This window comes from Emydura macquarii, unplaced genomic scaffold, assembly GCF_026122565.2.
Source record: "Emydura macquarii macquarii isolate MOO-44397 ecotype Brisbane River unplaced genomic scaffold, CSIRO-AGI_Emac_v2 contig_1161, whole genome shotgun sequence".
NCBI classification, from domain to species: Eukaryota; Metazoa; Chordata; order Testudines; family Chelidae; genus Emydura; species Emydura macquarii.
Window position 1 is genome coordinate 5,927 of NW_027131298.1, and position 16,985 is coordinate 22,911.

A 16,985-nucleotide genomic window follows, 5' to 3' on the forward strand; every position below is an offset into this window, starting at 1 on the left:
AAAACCCAGATGTTCTGGTTCTGTGGATCCTGTTACGACTACACCACTGTGACCCGTCCCATGCCCAGGGTAGCCACCTGATAATGGCAAGGTCGGGATAGGCTGCAAATGGAGAGCACATTCTCCCAGCATTGGTGGGAGGGACAGAAGCCAGACTTTCCAACCAGCCACAAACTGCAGTTCTGAATCCCCACAGAAGCCAGTGTACAAATACACACAGCCCCCTTCACTACATTTCAGCTCCAGGCTCCCAAATCCTGGTGCCAGTCCTGGTGCCTCATCAGGTACATCTCTGGTTTCTCCCCCTGGGCCCCTTGCACTTGTGAATGTCTTAATGGGCCATTAAGCCGGCTATTGTCCTGCCGCCATCCTGTCTGAGTCGTTACCCAGACAGCACCATTTGAAATACAGATACACCAAATATATCTATAACTTCCATTTCACATATTACACATGCACATAAACATCTTCATCTTACTTAGCACATTACTACCTTTCTAACAGTACCTGAGTTGACCTATCCCACATGAATTAATGCGTGCAGTGGGGTGAGGATTTCCAGGTGGGGAGCTGAGTCCGAGATCTGGCCTAAGAGCCCCAGGCTGTCCCGTCCCCCCATATCACTGTCCCTGAGCCCCTCCCCCAGCTCCCCGCCCTGCCCCTAACGCCCCACACGTTGCTTTTGGCTCTCACAGAGAGATCACAGTGTATCTCGGGGCACACAACTTAAAAAGCGAAATGGAACAGGGCCGAGAAGTGATCCCCGTGCGCTGCCAGATCCCCCAACCACATTACAACACAAGGACTAATAACAACGACATCATGCTGCTACAGGCCCTGCCCCCATCCCATCACCCCACCCCCAGTGACCTCAGATTGCTGCAGGCCCCGCCCCCACTCCATCTCCCCCCCCAGTGACTTCACGCTGCTGTAGACAGGGTCCCCATCCCATCCCCTTGCCCCCAGTGACCTCCTGGCCATGAGTTGGTTGTAGTTTCGACTCCGACCTTTATGCTGGCCCTGATGCTTGTGTCTTCTCCTGTAAGCAGCTGGAGAAAAAGGCAGAGCTGAACAGATGCATCAGGCTCATCCGCCTGCCCCTGGCCCATCAGCGAGTGCGTCCAGGGGCCAAGGGCAGCGTCGCTGGCTGGGGCCGGACAAGCCCACACTTTAAGCTGTTCGCAGATATGCTGCGGAAGGTGGACGTGGCGGTGATGCATACATATACATATCGCCAGTATAACCCCTCCATGATGCTGTGTGTTGGGGACCCAGACGACAGCAAAAATCTCTTTCAAGGTGATTCTCCTCCTGGCTTCAAGCCCCCCTTGACCAACATTGTGATTTACGAGTCTGTCGGGGTCGCAGTCAGGCTGGCAAGCACAGAACGAAGGGCAGGTCTCTGCCTCTGCTCGGTGCTGTACAAAGGACTAGGAAAATAGCTGCTCTTTTGCAAGGGAGGGGGCAGAGATGAGGCAGGCTGCAGGGGACGGGAGGGTGTGATGCAGACAGGCGGGCCCATGGCTGGATGTTCTTTATCTGTTTCTTGTTCCATTTCACAGAGCGACTCTGGGGGCCCCCTGGTCTGCAGGGGAATGGCCCAGGGCATTGTCTCTTTTGGACCCATGAATGAGACCCCCCTCCGCCCCATGGTGTACACAAGAGTCTCCACCTTCGTTTCCTGGATCCAGGAAGAGATGAGGAACCTGCAGCCCTGAGCCCTGCTGGGAATCGCTGCAGGGGCAGGAGCTGCGTTGCTTCTGTCTTTTGGTGAGGCTCAGCCTTGCCTCTGCTTTACAGAGGGGCTGAGCCCCCACAGGCTGATCCCCCTCAGCTATTGCTTCGCTCAGGCAGTGCCCAACCCGTGAGCCTCAAGGCAGGGAGCCTAGGTGAATTAGGAGCCAGGTTCAAGGCCGGCTCCCTTGAGCTCCCTTGGAAATCTCAGCTCTCAGTCTGTCCCTTCGCTAGAGAAACAGCTGATTTATTTCCCCCAGGTGATGGACAGAGCCCAGCACTGGGGAAGACCTGGGGGTTTGTAGCTCTCCCCCGTGTCAGCCGGTCGAGGGGCTGTTCATGGGAGATCCTCGTCCGTCCCTGCCCTGCTAACTTGTGTGAAAACCCCGTCCTCACCGGGCCTGTCCCATGTGTTAGTCACCCCGGGGGTGGCCCCTCCCGCTGCAAACATCCTGTCCCAGCGCTGGCCAGGCCAGCGGGTGTTCTCTCATGAGAAGGGAACTCCGCCAAGAGTGCACTAAGGGCAGATCAATCGAGGGCGCTGATCTTCTCCATCCCGCCTCCCCTTCTCCGCGCTTCTGAGCAGCCTGGTGCATCTCGCTCACTGCTTTGGAGCCAGCAATGAATAAAAATGAAGTTAAAAAAAACAAATGAGATGCCAGGAATGAGCAACCGACCCGAGCCGTGAATCCAGCACAGCCGCTGCATGCACCGGGAGCGGGGGGAATCAGCTCCACAGACAAAGGCTGGGCTGGTGTGTAAAACGCTAGGCTGGGCCCTGGGAACAGGTAGCTGGGGGGTGGCAGCAGGGAATGAACCTGCGTGGGGCTGGAGGAGTCCCCGCTGGCTGGGGCTGAGCTGTTAAGGGAACCGCAAAGAGAAAAGCTGCCTGGGCAAGCGGATGGCTGGACCCCAGAGGTTCAACTTTCGGGACAAAAGGGAACAGGTTGGAAAGTATTCTAGTGAGAAATAATCGATTGGCCTCTTCCCATCTCCCATCCCATCTATCTATCTGTCTGTCTGTCTGTCAATACTGCAGCACAGGTGATGGGAACAATGCATGAAACCAGCTCACAAACCTGGTGTTAATTTCACAGGGCGAATCCGGGGGCCCCCATTCTGCAACGGGAAGGCCCAGTGCATCATCTCTTTCAGCAAAGACGATGGGTCCCCCCCGAGGATGTTCACCAAGGTCTCCGCGTATGTCACCTGGATCAGGAAAACCATGAGAAAACCATGGGATTAACCTTACACAAGCCCCTGCCTGGCTCCTGGCATCAGTTTCCCCTCTGCAAAACAGGTGTGCCAATCCTCACTTAGCTCCCCGGGGATAAATCCTTATAGCCGTGCCCAGATCCCACTACTGTGGTGATGGGCTCACAATAAAGCCAAACAATAAATCGGATCCTTGTTTGTGCTGCCTGATGCGCGTGATTTTAAAAGCTGAAATGGTCCCTGTCAGATGCTGAAGGTTTCAGCTCGAGAGCTGGGTCGCTGGGTCCCAGGACAGCAGACAAAGCGGCTGAGGCGACGTCTTTAATCGCCCCAGTCCCGCTGGCAAAAGAGCCGGGCGTGCCTTACAAAGGATATCGCCTACCGCAGCTCAGCTCTCTGTGGGTCTGTAAAGCCTCTTTTAGGCAGGCCACTGGGCTGGATTCTACGGCTCCGAGAACAGCAGGTGTGTCTCGGTGGCTAAAGAAGCTTTCCGTTTCCGTTTTTGCGATGGCCTTGAATCATTTTCCGCAGCATTTCCCCCCCCAACCCCGATAATGGTCTCTTTGGTCCAAAGTGTGGAGACAAAATCGCATAGTGGCATCTGCAGTGCCATGTGCACTCCCCCCTCCCCCGTGGATAAAGAGGCAGCCTAGGGAGGGTTGACTCAGCAGCATGAGCAGCATGTACCTGTCTCCTTATAAGGAAATGAAGTGACCTCACCTGCTGGTGCATGGTCAGCAACTGCCTGGGATAATTGTAATCACCTGGTTGGCTGGTTCATACCTGCCTGGGAAATCAGGAGCACCTGGTTGGCTAAACTCCAAGCCATGACCTTAGAAGGTCATGCAGCAAATAGCAGTCAATGGGGCTTAGTCTCTGCTGACCAGGGGAAACTATAAAAGTTCAAACCCAGGTGGCAGAAGGCAGAGAGGAATTGAATCCACCCGGCATCCTGCATATCTCCTGGTTGTGTTGGCTCAGAGGGTTGACACATCTTCCTCAGCCTGCTTCACTGTGAACTGATCACTCACAGTGGCTCTCTCCCATCTGCAGTATCTAAAGCAAACGGCAACTGAATTTGGCCAGCATGGTATACCGTACATAATGTTTGTGAGTATGGATTAACTGTTTTCTGTTGTGTTTGTCTTGTAACTTCTTTGGGGAACTCCAAAACTGGGCACCCTAGTGTCACATGCTGGCAGCCATGCGTTGATCCAGGAGAGATCACAAAACGCTAAAGTCTTGGGTGGCACATTTTGTCCTTTCGTGCACGGAGTTCTCCTGCCCTTTGCTATCACTGTTTGCTGTGCAATTGCTTGCTGTGAAACTGTTTATTATAGAAATAGAACTGTTTTATTATAAGGATAGGATTGTTTATTGTAAAATAAAGGGTTTATTGATTAAGCAAACCCCCAGAATCATCACTGTCTCACTTAACCCCCCGTATCCCAAACCGAACCTATCAGAGAGTTTTTCTCTCTGTTTCCACACAAAGGAGGCCGGAGGGGATTCCTAATCATCCAACAAACACCTTGTCTTGACCAAAATCAAGGGGGAAAAATGTCATGAAAATTATGTTCCCTTCTTCTAGCAGGATGGAGGTGGGGGGGGGGGGCGTTAAAATTGGAAAGCCCGATCCAAAATTTCAGCTGGATCGAAGAAGCTGCCACTAAATCTTCCTGGGTGACATTGTCCCAGTTCTCCCCCTGACACGCCTTTCTCGTCCTGCCTTGGGTGGCCAGAGAGCAGGTGGGAAAAATTGGGTCAGGGGGTGATGGGTGCTGTAGGCAGGTGACACAGTCTGGCTGGGGCGTCGCGACCTTTCCTCAGTCCCAGACTCCGAGGAAGGCCACAGCGCCTCTGCTGAGGGGAATTAACAGCCGGTGTATGAGCTCACAGCCCCCGACCTTACCACCGGCGGTGCTCTTGGCTTAGTCTATGGCCCCTGGCCCGTAGGCAGGGCGATGCAGGGAAGCACAATGCCCTCTGGCCAGTAGCAGAGAATGGCTATTATTCCCTGGGTGGCGAGGGAAGAGGGGAGAGGGACGCAGGCCCACCCGACTCCACTGCGGCCCAGCCCAGGATCCTATCAGTGACAAAGGCGTTTGCCACTGAGTCAGCGGGGCTCCCGCCGCAACACACTAATGGGGTCTTGCCCCTGATTCAGCCACTTGCTCTGGCTGTCTCTGGGCCACTTTTTCCCCCTGGTCCCCGGGTATCTGAGTCCTCTGTTTCCTCCGGGTCGCTGGGGTCCTCTGCTCGCAGCAGGCCCGCCAGTCCTCCTCATCGTTTGGCGGTAAGTCTGGGAACTCCTCAGCAGAGGGCAGCTCCTCCAGGTCACAGGGCTTCCAGGATTCCCCAGCATCAGGCAGCTCCTCCAGGCCAAGACCAGCCTCAGGCAGTTTCTCCCATCCAGTGGGCAGGGTTGGCTTCTCCCACCTACTAGGGTCTGGCAGCCCTACCCAGTCACTAGGGTCTGGTGGCGCCGGTCGGCGGGGCATTTATGCCAAACAGTCGCCAGGCCTGGGTCAGGCCTAGGCTGCAGCCTATGGGAAGACACGTCTGCCTCCGGCGGCAGCTTCCCCATAACTGAGCTGCTGGGCCTGTCTTTTATACTTCCTGCCCTGGGCCTGGCTTCACCCCTCTGCTTCCGGGTGGCTGGGCCTGCAGAGCCTGGTTCTGTTCAGTGGGGGCAGAGTGACCCTTCCTCGGGCCCAGGCTTCAAGGAAGGCCACAGCGCCTTGCTACACACCACCTCCCTATGTAATTCATTCCAGTATGAAATCGGGACAGCTGGAACCCGAATTCCACTTGCACTTTTAGGGTTAGTTTCTCTCCTTGTTTGGGGTGTGACGAGGCGGGGGTTTGACCTGGGGGGGGGGAGAAGAGGGAGGGGAGGCCATTAATTTCACGAGGAGCTGGAGTGTGATTTCCTCACGGGTCTGCTCCGCTGGAAAACTCTCTCCTCTCTCCCCACTGAAGCGCCCAGCCCCCGGCTAAAGGATTGGCTGGCAGCGTGGTATTTTGGGTAAGATCCCAACTTATATTGATCTGGTGCTGTGGCTGACCCCTTGGGGTCAGAGGGAACCTATATAGTAAAGAGGGTAGAGTTTAAATAACGGGTCTCTTTACTGGACCTAGTGCTGATTTGGGAGCCAGGAGCTGAAATGCAGTAAAGAGGGCTGCGTGTATTTCCATATTGGCTTCTGTGGGGATCAGAAGCACAGTCTGTGGCTGGTTGGGAAGTCTGGCTTCAGTGCCACCCACCCGTGTTGGGAGAATCTGCTCTCTTTTTACAGCCTTGGCATTATCAGGTAGTTGCCCTGGGCATGGGACGGGTCACAAGTGGTTTCAGGGAGGATGGAGCTGGGCTGTTCTCAGTGGTAGCAGATGACAGAACAAGGAGCAATGGTCTCAAGTTGCAGTGGGAAAGGTCTAGTTTGGATATTAGGAAAATGTTTTTCCATAGGAGGGTGGTGAAGCACTGCAATGGGTTACCTAGGGAGGTGCTGGAATTTCCGTCTTTAAAGGTTTTTAAGCTGCGGCTTGACAAAGCCCTGGCTGGGAAGATTTAGCTGAGGTTAGTCCTGCTTTGAGCAGGGGTTGGACTAGATACCTCCTGAGGTCCCTTCCAACCCTCATCTTCTAGGATTCTATGAACCCACTGCCAGAGAGAAGAACCATCAGAATCTGACGGCCACAAGTTGCAGGATGAAGAACTGGCGACGGGCCATGACATGCGAGGATATGTGGCCTGGGCAGACTGAATGAAGGAAAGATGATGAAGCCCCGGGACAATTTTCCGTCTTCTACATGGTTTGGCATCTGAACGGGCTGGAGACGCAGCACGGATGTCAGAGATTGTTCCCTTCCGATTGGTTCTGGGTGCCATCTTTGGTGTCTAATCTAGGCGCCAGCCGATCTCAGGTGAGGGACTAATCTCAGAGGACGGGGGGGCACCCCGGCCGGGGGGAGGCTTGGGGGATCAGTGACTGTCTATCGCTAAGTCTGGAGGGGAGAAAGAACAGAGGGTGTAAGGGGACAATGGGGGATGCCATGGGAAGGCGGGTGGAGGGCTGCAGGCGTTCACACTGGGTGCGGGAGGGGGAAATCGGATCACAGGACACTCCGCCGGTTTGGGGCATCAGCCCCGTTTTGGCCAGCCCCCCCCCAGGGTCGGCACCCCAAGATGCACACTGCATGGGCTGGTTGGACACCCTTGCCCCATCTGAGAGTCAGTCGAGGGAGGAGACGGACGGTGGATTTGGTATGACCACTGACTGAGGCAGACCCTGGAGGAGATGTCTTAGTGCATGGTGGGGAGGGGTTCAGGAAAGCCCCGATCTTGTGGGGCCAGTCAGCAACGGCTGAATTCGGGGAAGCATCTTGTGGAACTATCAGGAAACGTCAGCCCTAGCTGGTGGCGTGTCATTAGGGGCACGAGGGGTGGGCGTGACACGAGGGTTGGGAAAAGCAGGGACTGGTGCCTCTCGTGGGGGCCACAGAAATGGGGTTTCTGTGAATAGCCAGCGCCAGTGACTGGGTGACAGAGGGGAGCGGGGCAAGCTCTTGTGGTTTAGCTGCTGTTAACCTGTTAACCTTTCTCTTATAAAGGCACCCATCACCCCCCCCCACCCGGCCCAATTTTTCCCGCCTGCTCTCTGGCCACCCAAGGCAGGGTGAGAAAGGCGTGTCGGGAGCAGAACTGGGACAATGTCACCCAGGAAGATTTAGTGGCAGCTTGTCCGATCCGGCTGTAATTTTTGATCGGGGTTTCCAATTTTAACCACCCCTCCCCAGCTCCATCCCGAAAGAAGAAGGGAAGATACTTTTCATGACATTTTCCCCCTTGATTTCTGTCAAGGCGAGGTGTTTGTTGGACGGATTAGAAATCCCCCCCGCCCTCCATTGTACCAAAGCGACCATTATCAAGGGGGGGAAAAATGCTGCTGAAAATTATTCGAGGCCATCACAAAAATGGAAAAGGAAAGTGTCTTTAGTCACCGAGACACACCTGCCATTCTTGGAGCCGTCGAATCCAGACCAGCAGCCTTCCGAGAAGAGGCTTTACAGACCCACAGAGAGCTGAGCTGTGGAAGGCGATATCTTTCATAGGACACGCCCGGCTCTTTCACCAGCAGGAGTGGGGCCGATAGACAGACAGATAGATGGGAGGATGGGGAGAGGCCGATGAATTATTTGTCACTAGAACAGTTTCCAACCTGTTCCCCTTTTGTCCCGGAAGTTGAACCTCTGGGGTCTGAACAATCGCTTGCCCAGGCAGCTTTTCTCCTTGCAGGTTCTCTTTGCAGCTCAGCCCCGGTCAGCAGGGACTCCTCCAGTCCCGTGTGGGTTCATTCCCCACCACCTTCCCCCAGCTCCCTTCCAGGGCCCAGCCTAGCACATTACGCACCAGCCCAGACTTTGTCTGTTGTCCCCCGTGCCCGACGGATGCAGTGGCTGCGCTGGATTCACGGCTCAGGTTGGTCGCTCATTCCCGGAACCTCGCTTGTTTTTTTAACTTCATTTTTATTCATTGCTGGCTCCAAAGCAGCGAGCGAGTTGCACCAGGCCACTCAGCAGTGCGGGGAATGGGAGGTGGGACGGAGAAGATCAGCGCCGTCGATTGATCTGCCCTCAGTGCAGACTTAATGGAGTTCCCTTCCCATGAGAGAACACCCGCTGGCCTGGCCGGTGCTGGGACAGGGTGTTTGCAGCGGGAGGGGACACCCTGGGGTGACTAACACTTGGGACAGGCGAGGTGAGAATGGGGTTTTCACACAAGTTAGCAGGGCAGGGACGGACGAGGATCTCCCATGAACAGCCCCTCCACCGGCTGACATGGGGGAGAGCTACAAACCCCCAAGTCTTCCCCAGCGCTTGGTCTGTCCGTCATCCCGGGGGAAATAAAACCACTGTTTCCCTATCGAAGGGACAGGCTGAGGGTTGGGATTTCCAGGAGAGCTGGCCTAGAACATTGCTCCTAAATCCCCTGGGCTCCCTGCCTTGAGCTCACGGGTTGGGCGCTGCCTGAGCAAACCGATAGCTGGGGGCATTGGCCTGGAGGAGCTCATCCCCTCTGTAAAGCAGGCCCCACGGCTGGGCCTCGCCAAAGGAGAGAAGCAGCTCAGCTCCAGCCCCTGCAGCGATTCTCGGCGGGCCTCAGGGCTGCAGCTTCCTCATCATCTTCTCAATCCAGGGGACAAAGATGGAGACTCTTGTGTACACCGCCGGGGGGGTACCATTAGCAGATCCATAGGAGACGATGCCCTGGGCCATTCCCCTGCACACCAGGGGGCCCCCAGAGTCGCCCTGTGAAATGCAACAAGAAACAGATAAAGAACATCCAGCCGTGGGCCCGCCTGTCTCCATCACACCCTCCCGCTCCCACCCCCTGCAACCTGTCTCATCTCTGCCCCCTCCCTGGCAAAAGAGCAGCTATTTTCCCAGTCCTTTGTACAACACCGAGCGCAGGGGAAGACCTGCCCTTCAATCTGTGCTTGACTGCCTGTCTGCGACCCCGACAGACTCGTAAATCACAACGTTGGTCAAGGGGGGCTTGAATCCAGGAGGAGAATCACCTCGAAAGGGTTTTTGCCCTCCTCTGGGTCCCCCGCACACAGCATCGTGGAGGGGTTATAGTTAGATCTACAATATGTACATGTGGCATCCGGCATCACCACCACGTCCGCCTTCTGCAGCTTATCCGCGAACAGCTTAATGTGTGGGCTAGTCCGGCCCCAGCCGGCGATGCTGCACTTGGTCCCTGGACGCACTCGTTGATGGGCCGGGGGCAGGCGGATGGGGTTGACGCATCTGTTGAGCTCTGCCTTTTTCTCCAGCTGCGCACAGGAAAGGACACAAGCACCAGGGCCAACATGAACGTCAAAATCGATGCTGGACAGAGACGTCCCAATCCCAGGAGAGAGAAACGACAACCAACCCATGGCCAGGAGGTTACTGGGGGTGGGGGATGGGATGGGGGCGGGGTCTGCAGCAGTGTGAGGTCACTGGGGGCGGGGATGGGATGTGGGAGGTACCTGCAGCAGCATGATGTCGTAGTTTTGAGTCTTTTTGTTGTATCGCGGGTGGCAGATCTTGGCGCGTGCGGTGATCACTTGTCGCCTCTGTTCCCGTTTGCTTTTTAAGTTGTGGGCCCCCAGATACACCGTGATCTTGCTGTGAGAGCCAAAAGCAGCGTGTAGGGCGTTAGGGGCAGGGTGGGGAGCTGGGGGAGGGGCGCAGGGACAGTGATATGGGGGGATGGGGCAGCCTTGGGCTCTCAGGCCGAGATCTCGGACTCAGCTCCTGGCCTGAAAACCCTCACCACACTGCACGTGTGTTGGCTGCCATCCGGCCCCGGGCACCGGCTGGCTGTGGGGGTGGGAACAGGGGACAAGGGTTATTTCCCCTCTAGGGTTACCAGCTGCAGCACAGAGCCCCTGCCCCATGGCGTTGGGGTCCAAGCCGGTGTCTGCCCCGGCCCCCTGTGCTGTTCACCTGAGCACCTTTGCTACCCGGTGTCCTCCCAGCCCCTGGGTGTCAGCTCCCTGAATCCTGGGGACCCCCCCCCGGCTAGATCCAGATGGGGTCAGTGCCCGGCTCCCCCAGCCTAGAGCCCTGCCCAGCTGTCCTGGGGCTGGGAGCCCCCTTGACCCTGATCTGTTCCTTTCCCATGGCCTACGACAGTGCCAGAGCTCTCGGCCCCGCATCGCCTGCTAACTCCTGACCCGCCCCCCATGCAGAGACACTTACGCTCCATTGCAGTGAGCGGCCGTCAGCACGAAGTCCTCCGACACCAGGAACCCTCCGCAGTGGGAGATATTTTTTCCGTCTTGTATTTTCAGAAAAGCCATATAGGGTCTGGAGTGGGGCCGGGCTTCCCTTCCCCCGATGATCTCACCTGGGGGGGAAGCAGGTTCACATAAAGGGCCCCATCATCTCCCTGGGACAGGCTGGGACCGAGCTGACTGTCCCACAACCTCAACCCATGGCCCATGAGTGATGCTCTCCCTGGGGGATCCCTGTGCCTGGATCTCTGCCCCCTGCCAAGCTCCCCCCCAGACAGGAGGCCCCTTGAGGCCAGAGGGTGAATCTAAAGCTCTGACATCGCTGGGTGGAGCCTCGGCCCCAAACGCACTGGGAGTGGGTCAGTGATCGTATGGCCTTGAGTTACTGAATTTCTCTGGTGAAACTGATTGAAAACCTCCCAAAACGGGATGAAAATAGAGGAAAACTTTCAGGTTTGGGCTATTGGAAAAAAAGTAGGCTTGGGTTGGAATGCCTAAAGTACAAATTTCCCTTGGAAAAATAAAGAAAAACCTTTGGTGATCAGCTGTGAACAAATCTTCCACGGGGTGGATCTATTGGAATATCCCAGCATATGCTGCTTCTTGCTGTTCTCTGCATTATGCTGGCACCTAGACCGAAATCACGGCCCCTATTGTGTCGAGTGCTGCACAGCCCCACAATCCAGCCCCAAACAGCATCCCGTCCACACAGACACTGCCAAAATCCTTCTTCCCATTGTGCAGATGGGGAAACTGAGGCACAGGGCAATCGTTCCTCGACCTGCCTGAAGGGTTTGGGTGCTCGGTTCCCATCAGTACTTTTTGAAACTTCCTGTCCCAAAGTTCCCGCAGGGAGCAAGGACTGATGCAAGAAATGGTCACATGTTTCTTGGGCGCCAGCCCTGTGTGTCAGCCCTGCGGCCAGCGTGCCTGTGTGGGGCACGGGTCATCACAGGAGTCCCCATGGAGCCCAACCCCGTAGACTGCCCTAAGAGCCCCAGCTGTGGGGTTACCTAGAGCCCCCTTGGCCTAGCAGGATCCTTACTGTTGCCCTGCCAGGAGAGGGACCCATTCCCCACAGGCCTCTATCCCCCTACATTCACCAGCCCATGCCCCGGGGGCAGGACCAGAATCAAGAACTGCATTGTCAGAGCCATCCAGGGACAGGCACGGAGCCTCTGCCTCAGCCCTGGGAGCTATATGGACTGGGAGGGGAGGGCAGAACCTGGTGACCACAGAGGCACAGACCCTGCTGCCAGAGGACCCCCACCCCAGAGAGGCAAAGGGTGGAGAAACCTCTCGGGGGAGTCTCAGGGTACAGCTGGAGTCCGCTGTGCTCCGGTGCCCTAAACACCTGGCTGAGGATCCCCCCACCTCCATCTACCAGCATCAGAAACGCCCCTGGGCTGTTCTTTCCCTCAATTCCCAGACCCAGAGATTGTAAGGCCAGGAGGGGGCCACTGGGATCTTCCAGCTTGAACCCCACTGGGCACCCTCTGAGACCCTCCCAGATCATTTTTTCCACAAGAGGGAGATTTTTGCCCCCTTATTCCTGCTGGACAGTGAACACATCACCGAGTGATGGCCCGTTTGGTAGAGTTGACAGGCGGCTGAGGGGTGGGCTTGCCGTTTGTGCATGGGGGACAGCTTTGTGGCCACTCCACAGTTTTGAAACAGGACTTAGTAAGGCCACACCACAGAATTTGATAATGTTATGCACCACACCTCTTATATCAGGACAATGATGGTGAGCAAATTATGAGTTTTCCGATGGTACCGCCCAAGGGGGACTTTGTACGGACTTTCTCACAGCTCTGTAAAAGGGGGAAACACAGGGGCCATGGACTGTCACAGGCCCTGGGATACCACCCACAGAGACCCATCCCACAGTTCCCCGCATTCACCCCAAAGCCCCAGGGAACCTCTATTCCAGCCCCACTCACCAGACCTAGCCCCGGGGGGCAGGAGAAGGGCCATGGGGAGCAGCAGCCAGATGTAGACCTGCATGTTCAGAGTCAGTGCAGGGACGGTGCATCTGCCTGGGGCCACAGGGCTTTGCAGACTGAGCTGGCAGGGAGCTGGGGGGGGCAGGAAACCTCAGGGTCGCCCACACGCTCCTTCACATGCAGGGCTCAGGCATCTGTTTCCAGCCACAGCCGACCACACGGACTGGGGAAAGGACTGGCCATGCATCAGCCCGGCCACTGCAGGTCCTGCATAGCTGGGGCTATAGCACAGCTGGATGGATGATGGACAGCTGGGTCGCTGCACAGCAGGGAATGTGACACCCCTGGACACAGAAGTCCCTGGTGGGGACGTATCTAGCAGTATCCAGGGCTGCTCTCGGTGGCATCTCACAGCTGGGAACATCTGGGGCAATTCCTCACCTGTCTCCATTCTGGGGACTGTTGGTGACAGCCCTGGATCTCGATGGTGGGTGGGAATACAGCGATTTGATCTTTCTCAGGGTGGCACAGCCGTTGTTGGGGGACTGGGCAGAAACGCCACAGACCCCTGTCACAGCGGGGGGATATCTGAGAACGCTCCCCCCGGAGAGTCTGTGACCACACGAAGGGGATGTGGCAGCTCTGTGAGTCCGTAAGGCCGGGAGCTGTGCCCGTGCAGTGCCAGAGGGGAAATGACACAGCATTACAGAGAGAACCCAGGTGTCCTGGGTCACAACCCCCCCTGCTTTAACCACTAGGCCTCCTCACTGCCCTGCCTCAGTGTCCACCACACACGCAGGCCCCTTTAGCACACCCTCACTATCCTACAGTCCTGGGCTGTTCTTCCCCTCAATTCCCAGACTCAGAGATTGCAAGACCAGGAGGGTTTCCCAGGAAATGACACAGCAGATACAGTGAGAACCCAGGTGTCCTGGGTCCCAACTCCTGCCCACTCTAACCGCTAGGCCTACTAAGAGCCCTCCCTCAGTGGCGACCACATACCCAGGCCCCCTTACCACACCCTCACCATCTTGCAACTCTCCCCGCATGCCCCTTTAATTCTTTCCAGCCTCCCAACATCCCTTCTCATCCCACTGAACTCCCTAAAAAGCCTCCAGCCTCCCCTTTAATTCCCCCAGTCGCCTGAGTCTCCACAATGTCCATTCTTGGCCCCTGCCTGCCTCTCCATCTCCAGTTTGTCACTGGGCAGGTGGTGGAGCACTGGAATGGGTTACCTGGGGAGGTGGTGGAATCTCCATCTTTAGAGGTTTTAAAGCTGCAGTTTGACAAAGCCTTGGCTGGGATGGTTTAGCTGAGGTTAGTCCTGTTTTGAGCAGGAGGTTGGACTAGAATACCCCTCAGTACCCTTCCAACTCTAGTCATCTATGATTCTATGAAGCCAGGCCCAGGACCTGTGCCACCCCCACCCCCCACTGCCGGCCGGATGGACCATCAAAATCCAACAGCTGTGCATTGCAGGATCAAGGGCTGGTGACGGGCCCACGACCTGCGAGGAAATGTGGCCTGGGGAGGCTGAATGAAGGGAAGATGACGAAGCCCCGGGACAATTTTCTGTCTTCCGTGCGGTTTGGTGTATAAACGGGCTGGAGATGCTGCACAGATCCCAGAGACTGTTCCCCCCGGATTGGCTACGGTGCCATCTTTGTTGTCCCATCTAGGTGCCAGCCGATCCAGGATGAGGGACAGTGACTGTGTATCGCTAAGTCTGGGGAGGAGAAAGAGCAGAAGGTAATAGGGGACCGTGCGGGACACCGTGGGAAGGCAGGTGGAGGGCTGCAGGCATTCACACTGGGTGTGGGAGGGGGGAAATCGGATCACAGGACAGGCTGCAGGTTTGGGGCGACAGCCCCCTTTTGGCCAGTCCCTCCCTGGGGTCGGCAGCCCTGGCTGCATGCTGCAAGGGCCGGTTGGCCACTCTTGCCCCATCTCAGAGCCAGCGGAGGGAGGAGACGGACAGTGGATTTGGTATGACCTCTGTGACCCGTCCCGTACACAGGGTAGCCAACTGATAATGCCAAGGTCAGGGCAGGCTGCAAACGGAGAGCAGATTCTCTCAGAACTGGTGGGTGGCACTGAAGCCAGACTTCCCACCCATTCACAAACTGCGCTTCTGAATCCCCACAGGAGCCGATCCACAAATACACGCAGCTCCCTTTCCTGCATTTCAGCTCATGGCTCCCAAATCAACACTATGTCCAGTAAAGTGACCAGTTATTTAAACTCTATGCTCTTTACTAAAAAGGTTCCCTCTGACCCCAAATGGTCAGCCACAGCAGCAGATCTATATAAGTTTGGATCATAACTAAAATACCACGCTGCCAGCCAATCCTTTAGTAACTGAAACAAAAGGTTTATTGGAAACGAATAAACAAACCATGAGAAAAATATTAAAGGATTAGAGCAAATCAGCTACATACAGATGATTAAAAGTTCATATACATCAGGTTTCTAGAAGAATTGTGGAGTTGCAGGCTTGTATAGACCCTCTGGTGAACATTTAGTACTTGGATGGACCTCAGTCCTTTGTTCACAGCTTCAGTTGCAGGTGACTGGATTCAGAGGTAGATAGGTGTTTGAAGGAGAGTCCCAACTGAAAGACTGGTGACTGAAGACAAAATGGATTCCCCAGGCCTCTGCCTTATAGACCTCTGGCCCAGGCCATGTGGTTTGTAGAGTTTTACAGGAATCAAAATGGAGTCCAGAGCCACATGACCCTGTCCTGGTGCCTCATTAGCTACATCTCTGGTTTCTCCCCCTGGGCCCCTTGCACCTGGCAATGTCTTAATGGGCCATTAAGCAGGCTATTGTCCTGCCGCCATCCTGTCTGAGTCGTTACCCAGACAGCACCATTTGAAATACAGATACACCAAATATATCTATAACTTCCATTTCACATATTACACATGCACATAAACATCGTCATCTCACTTAGCACATTACAGCCTTTCTAACAGTGCCTGACATGGCCTATCCCACATGAATTATTATGATTTTCACACACTGATGTTAACCAATATGACAAATGTCCCCCCCACATCTAACCAGCATCACACCCCCAACGCAAGAGTGGTGCAGGAAGGAGTAATCAGAGCTCCTGAATGCACCCCAAGGACCCCCTTATCCAGCCAGTGTGACACCCCCCATGCAAAATTGATGCAGAAATGGATGTCCCTAGACACTGCTGAGTGCATCACAGGAACTTTCCCTCTTCAGTTTTTAACATGTTTCACGGGTTTTACACAGTATCAGGCACATGGTCCATTCTTACAATACTTGCATTAGCGACCAATTAATTACAAGATTTAACAATGGCATAAATGTTAACAGCAAAATCATATTTAGCTAAAACAGGCTTTTCTTTGGAAGGTTCACTATGGGGGTAACAATGTTATCCAGTTTTACACACAGTTGTAAGGGTTCAGTTAGCTCAATAGTGGGTTCTTGGTGCATAATCGATGTTCCTCTTATGTGATCTTGCCAGCTCTTTCCTCAGCATGCCTATCATAGCAAGACTTCTGAACTCCCTGACTTATCTCAAGGCTCTGCTGAACCAGACTCATCATGTCCTGCAAGTGCACTGTGACAAATACACCCCACTGGTTGTTCTGTCACCTCTGTATTACCCTCCCAGGAATCACAAATCAGATCCAGGGGTCCCCTGACCTGCTTCCCATAAAGCAGCTTGAAAGCAGCAAACCCTGTAGACTCTTGGGGTACACTTCTGTAGGCATACAGCAGATAAGGTAACAAGACATCCCAGTCATTCTGGCATCTGCCCACATACATTTTAGCATGGCCTTCAATGTCCTGTTAAATCTTTCTATCCAGCCATTGGTCTCTGTATGATACGGGACAGCTTTCAGATGACTTATTTCACACCTTTCCCATAGCTGCCCAAACACCTCTGACATACCATTGACATCCGGGTCTGACAAGATTCCCTTGGGAAACTCCACCCTGCTAAAAATAGTAAACAGAGCTGAGGCCACTATCTCAGCCTTAACATCAGATAAAGCCACAGCCTCAGTATACCTGGTGGCCAAATCCACCCACCCCAGAATATACTCCTTCCCATTTCTGGAAGGTTTAGGGAGCGGCCCCCAGTATCCACAGACACTCTGGAAAACACCTCCCCAATAATGGGCAAAGGCTGCAGGGGGACCTTCCTAGGACCCTTCAAACTCCTGTGCTCCTGACACAAATCACAGCTTCTGCAATAACCCTGCACTGTGTCAGACAGGTAAGGCCAATACACGTTTTGTTTCAGCCTGTCACAAAT

At 55.0% G+C, this 16,985-nt stretch overlaps 2 protein-coding genes across 2 annotated transcripts; one reads left to right on the forward strand and one right to left on the reverse strand.

The window, feature by feature from the left end:
- Nucleotides 1-738: 738 nt before the first annotated feature.
- On the forward strand, nucleotides 739-2,980 carry LOC137152298 (mast cell protease 1A-like). Its single transcript, XM_067546831.1, has 3 exons — nucleotides 739-834; nucleotides 1,050-1,299; nucleotides 2,832-2,980. The coding sequence occupies exons 1-3, from the start codon at nucleotides 739-741 to the stop codon at nucleotides 2,978-2,980; spliced, it is 495 nt and encodes a 164-aa protein (XP_067402932.1).
- Nucleotides 2,981-9,111: 6,131 nt separating this feature from the next.
- Nucleotides 9,112-12,746, reverse strand: LOC137152299 (mast cell protease 1A-like). The gene is made up of 5 exons (XM_067546832.1): nucleotides 12,683-12,746; nucleotides 10,705-10,852; nucleotides 9,990-10,128; nucleotides 9,531-9,791; nucleotides 9,112-9,261 (listed from the first exon to the last, which is right to left on the reverse strand). The coding sequence occupies exons 1-5, from the start codon at nucleotides 12,744-12,746 to the stop codon at nucleotides 9,112-9,114; spliced, it is 762 nt and encodes a 253-aa protein (XP_067402933.1).
- Between the last annotated feature and the right edge of the window lie 4,239 nt (nucleotides 12,747-16,985).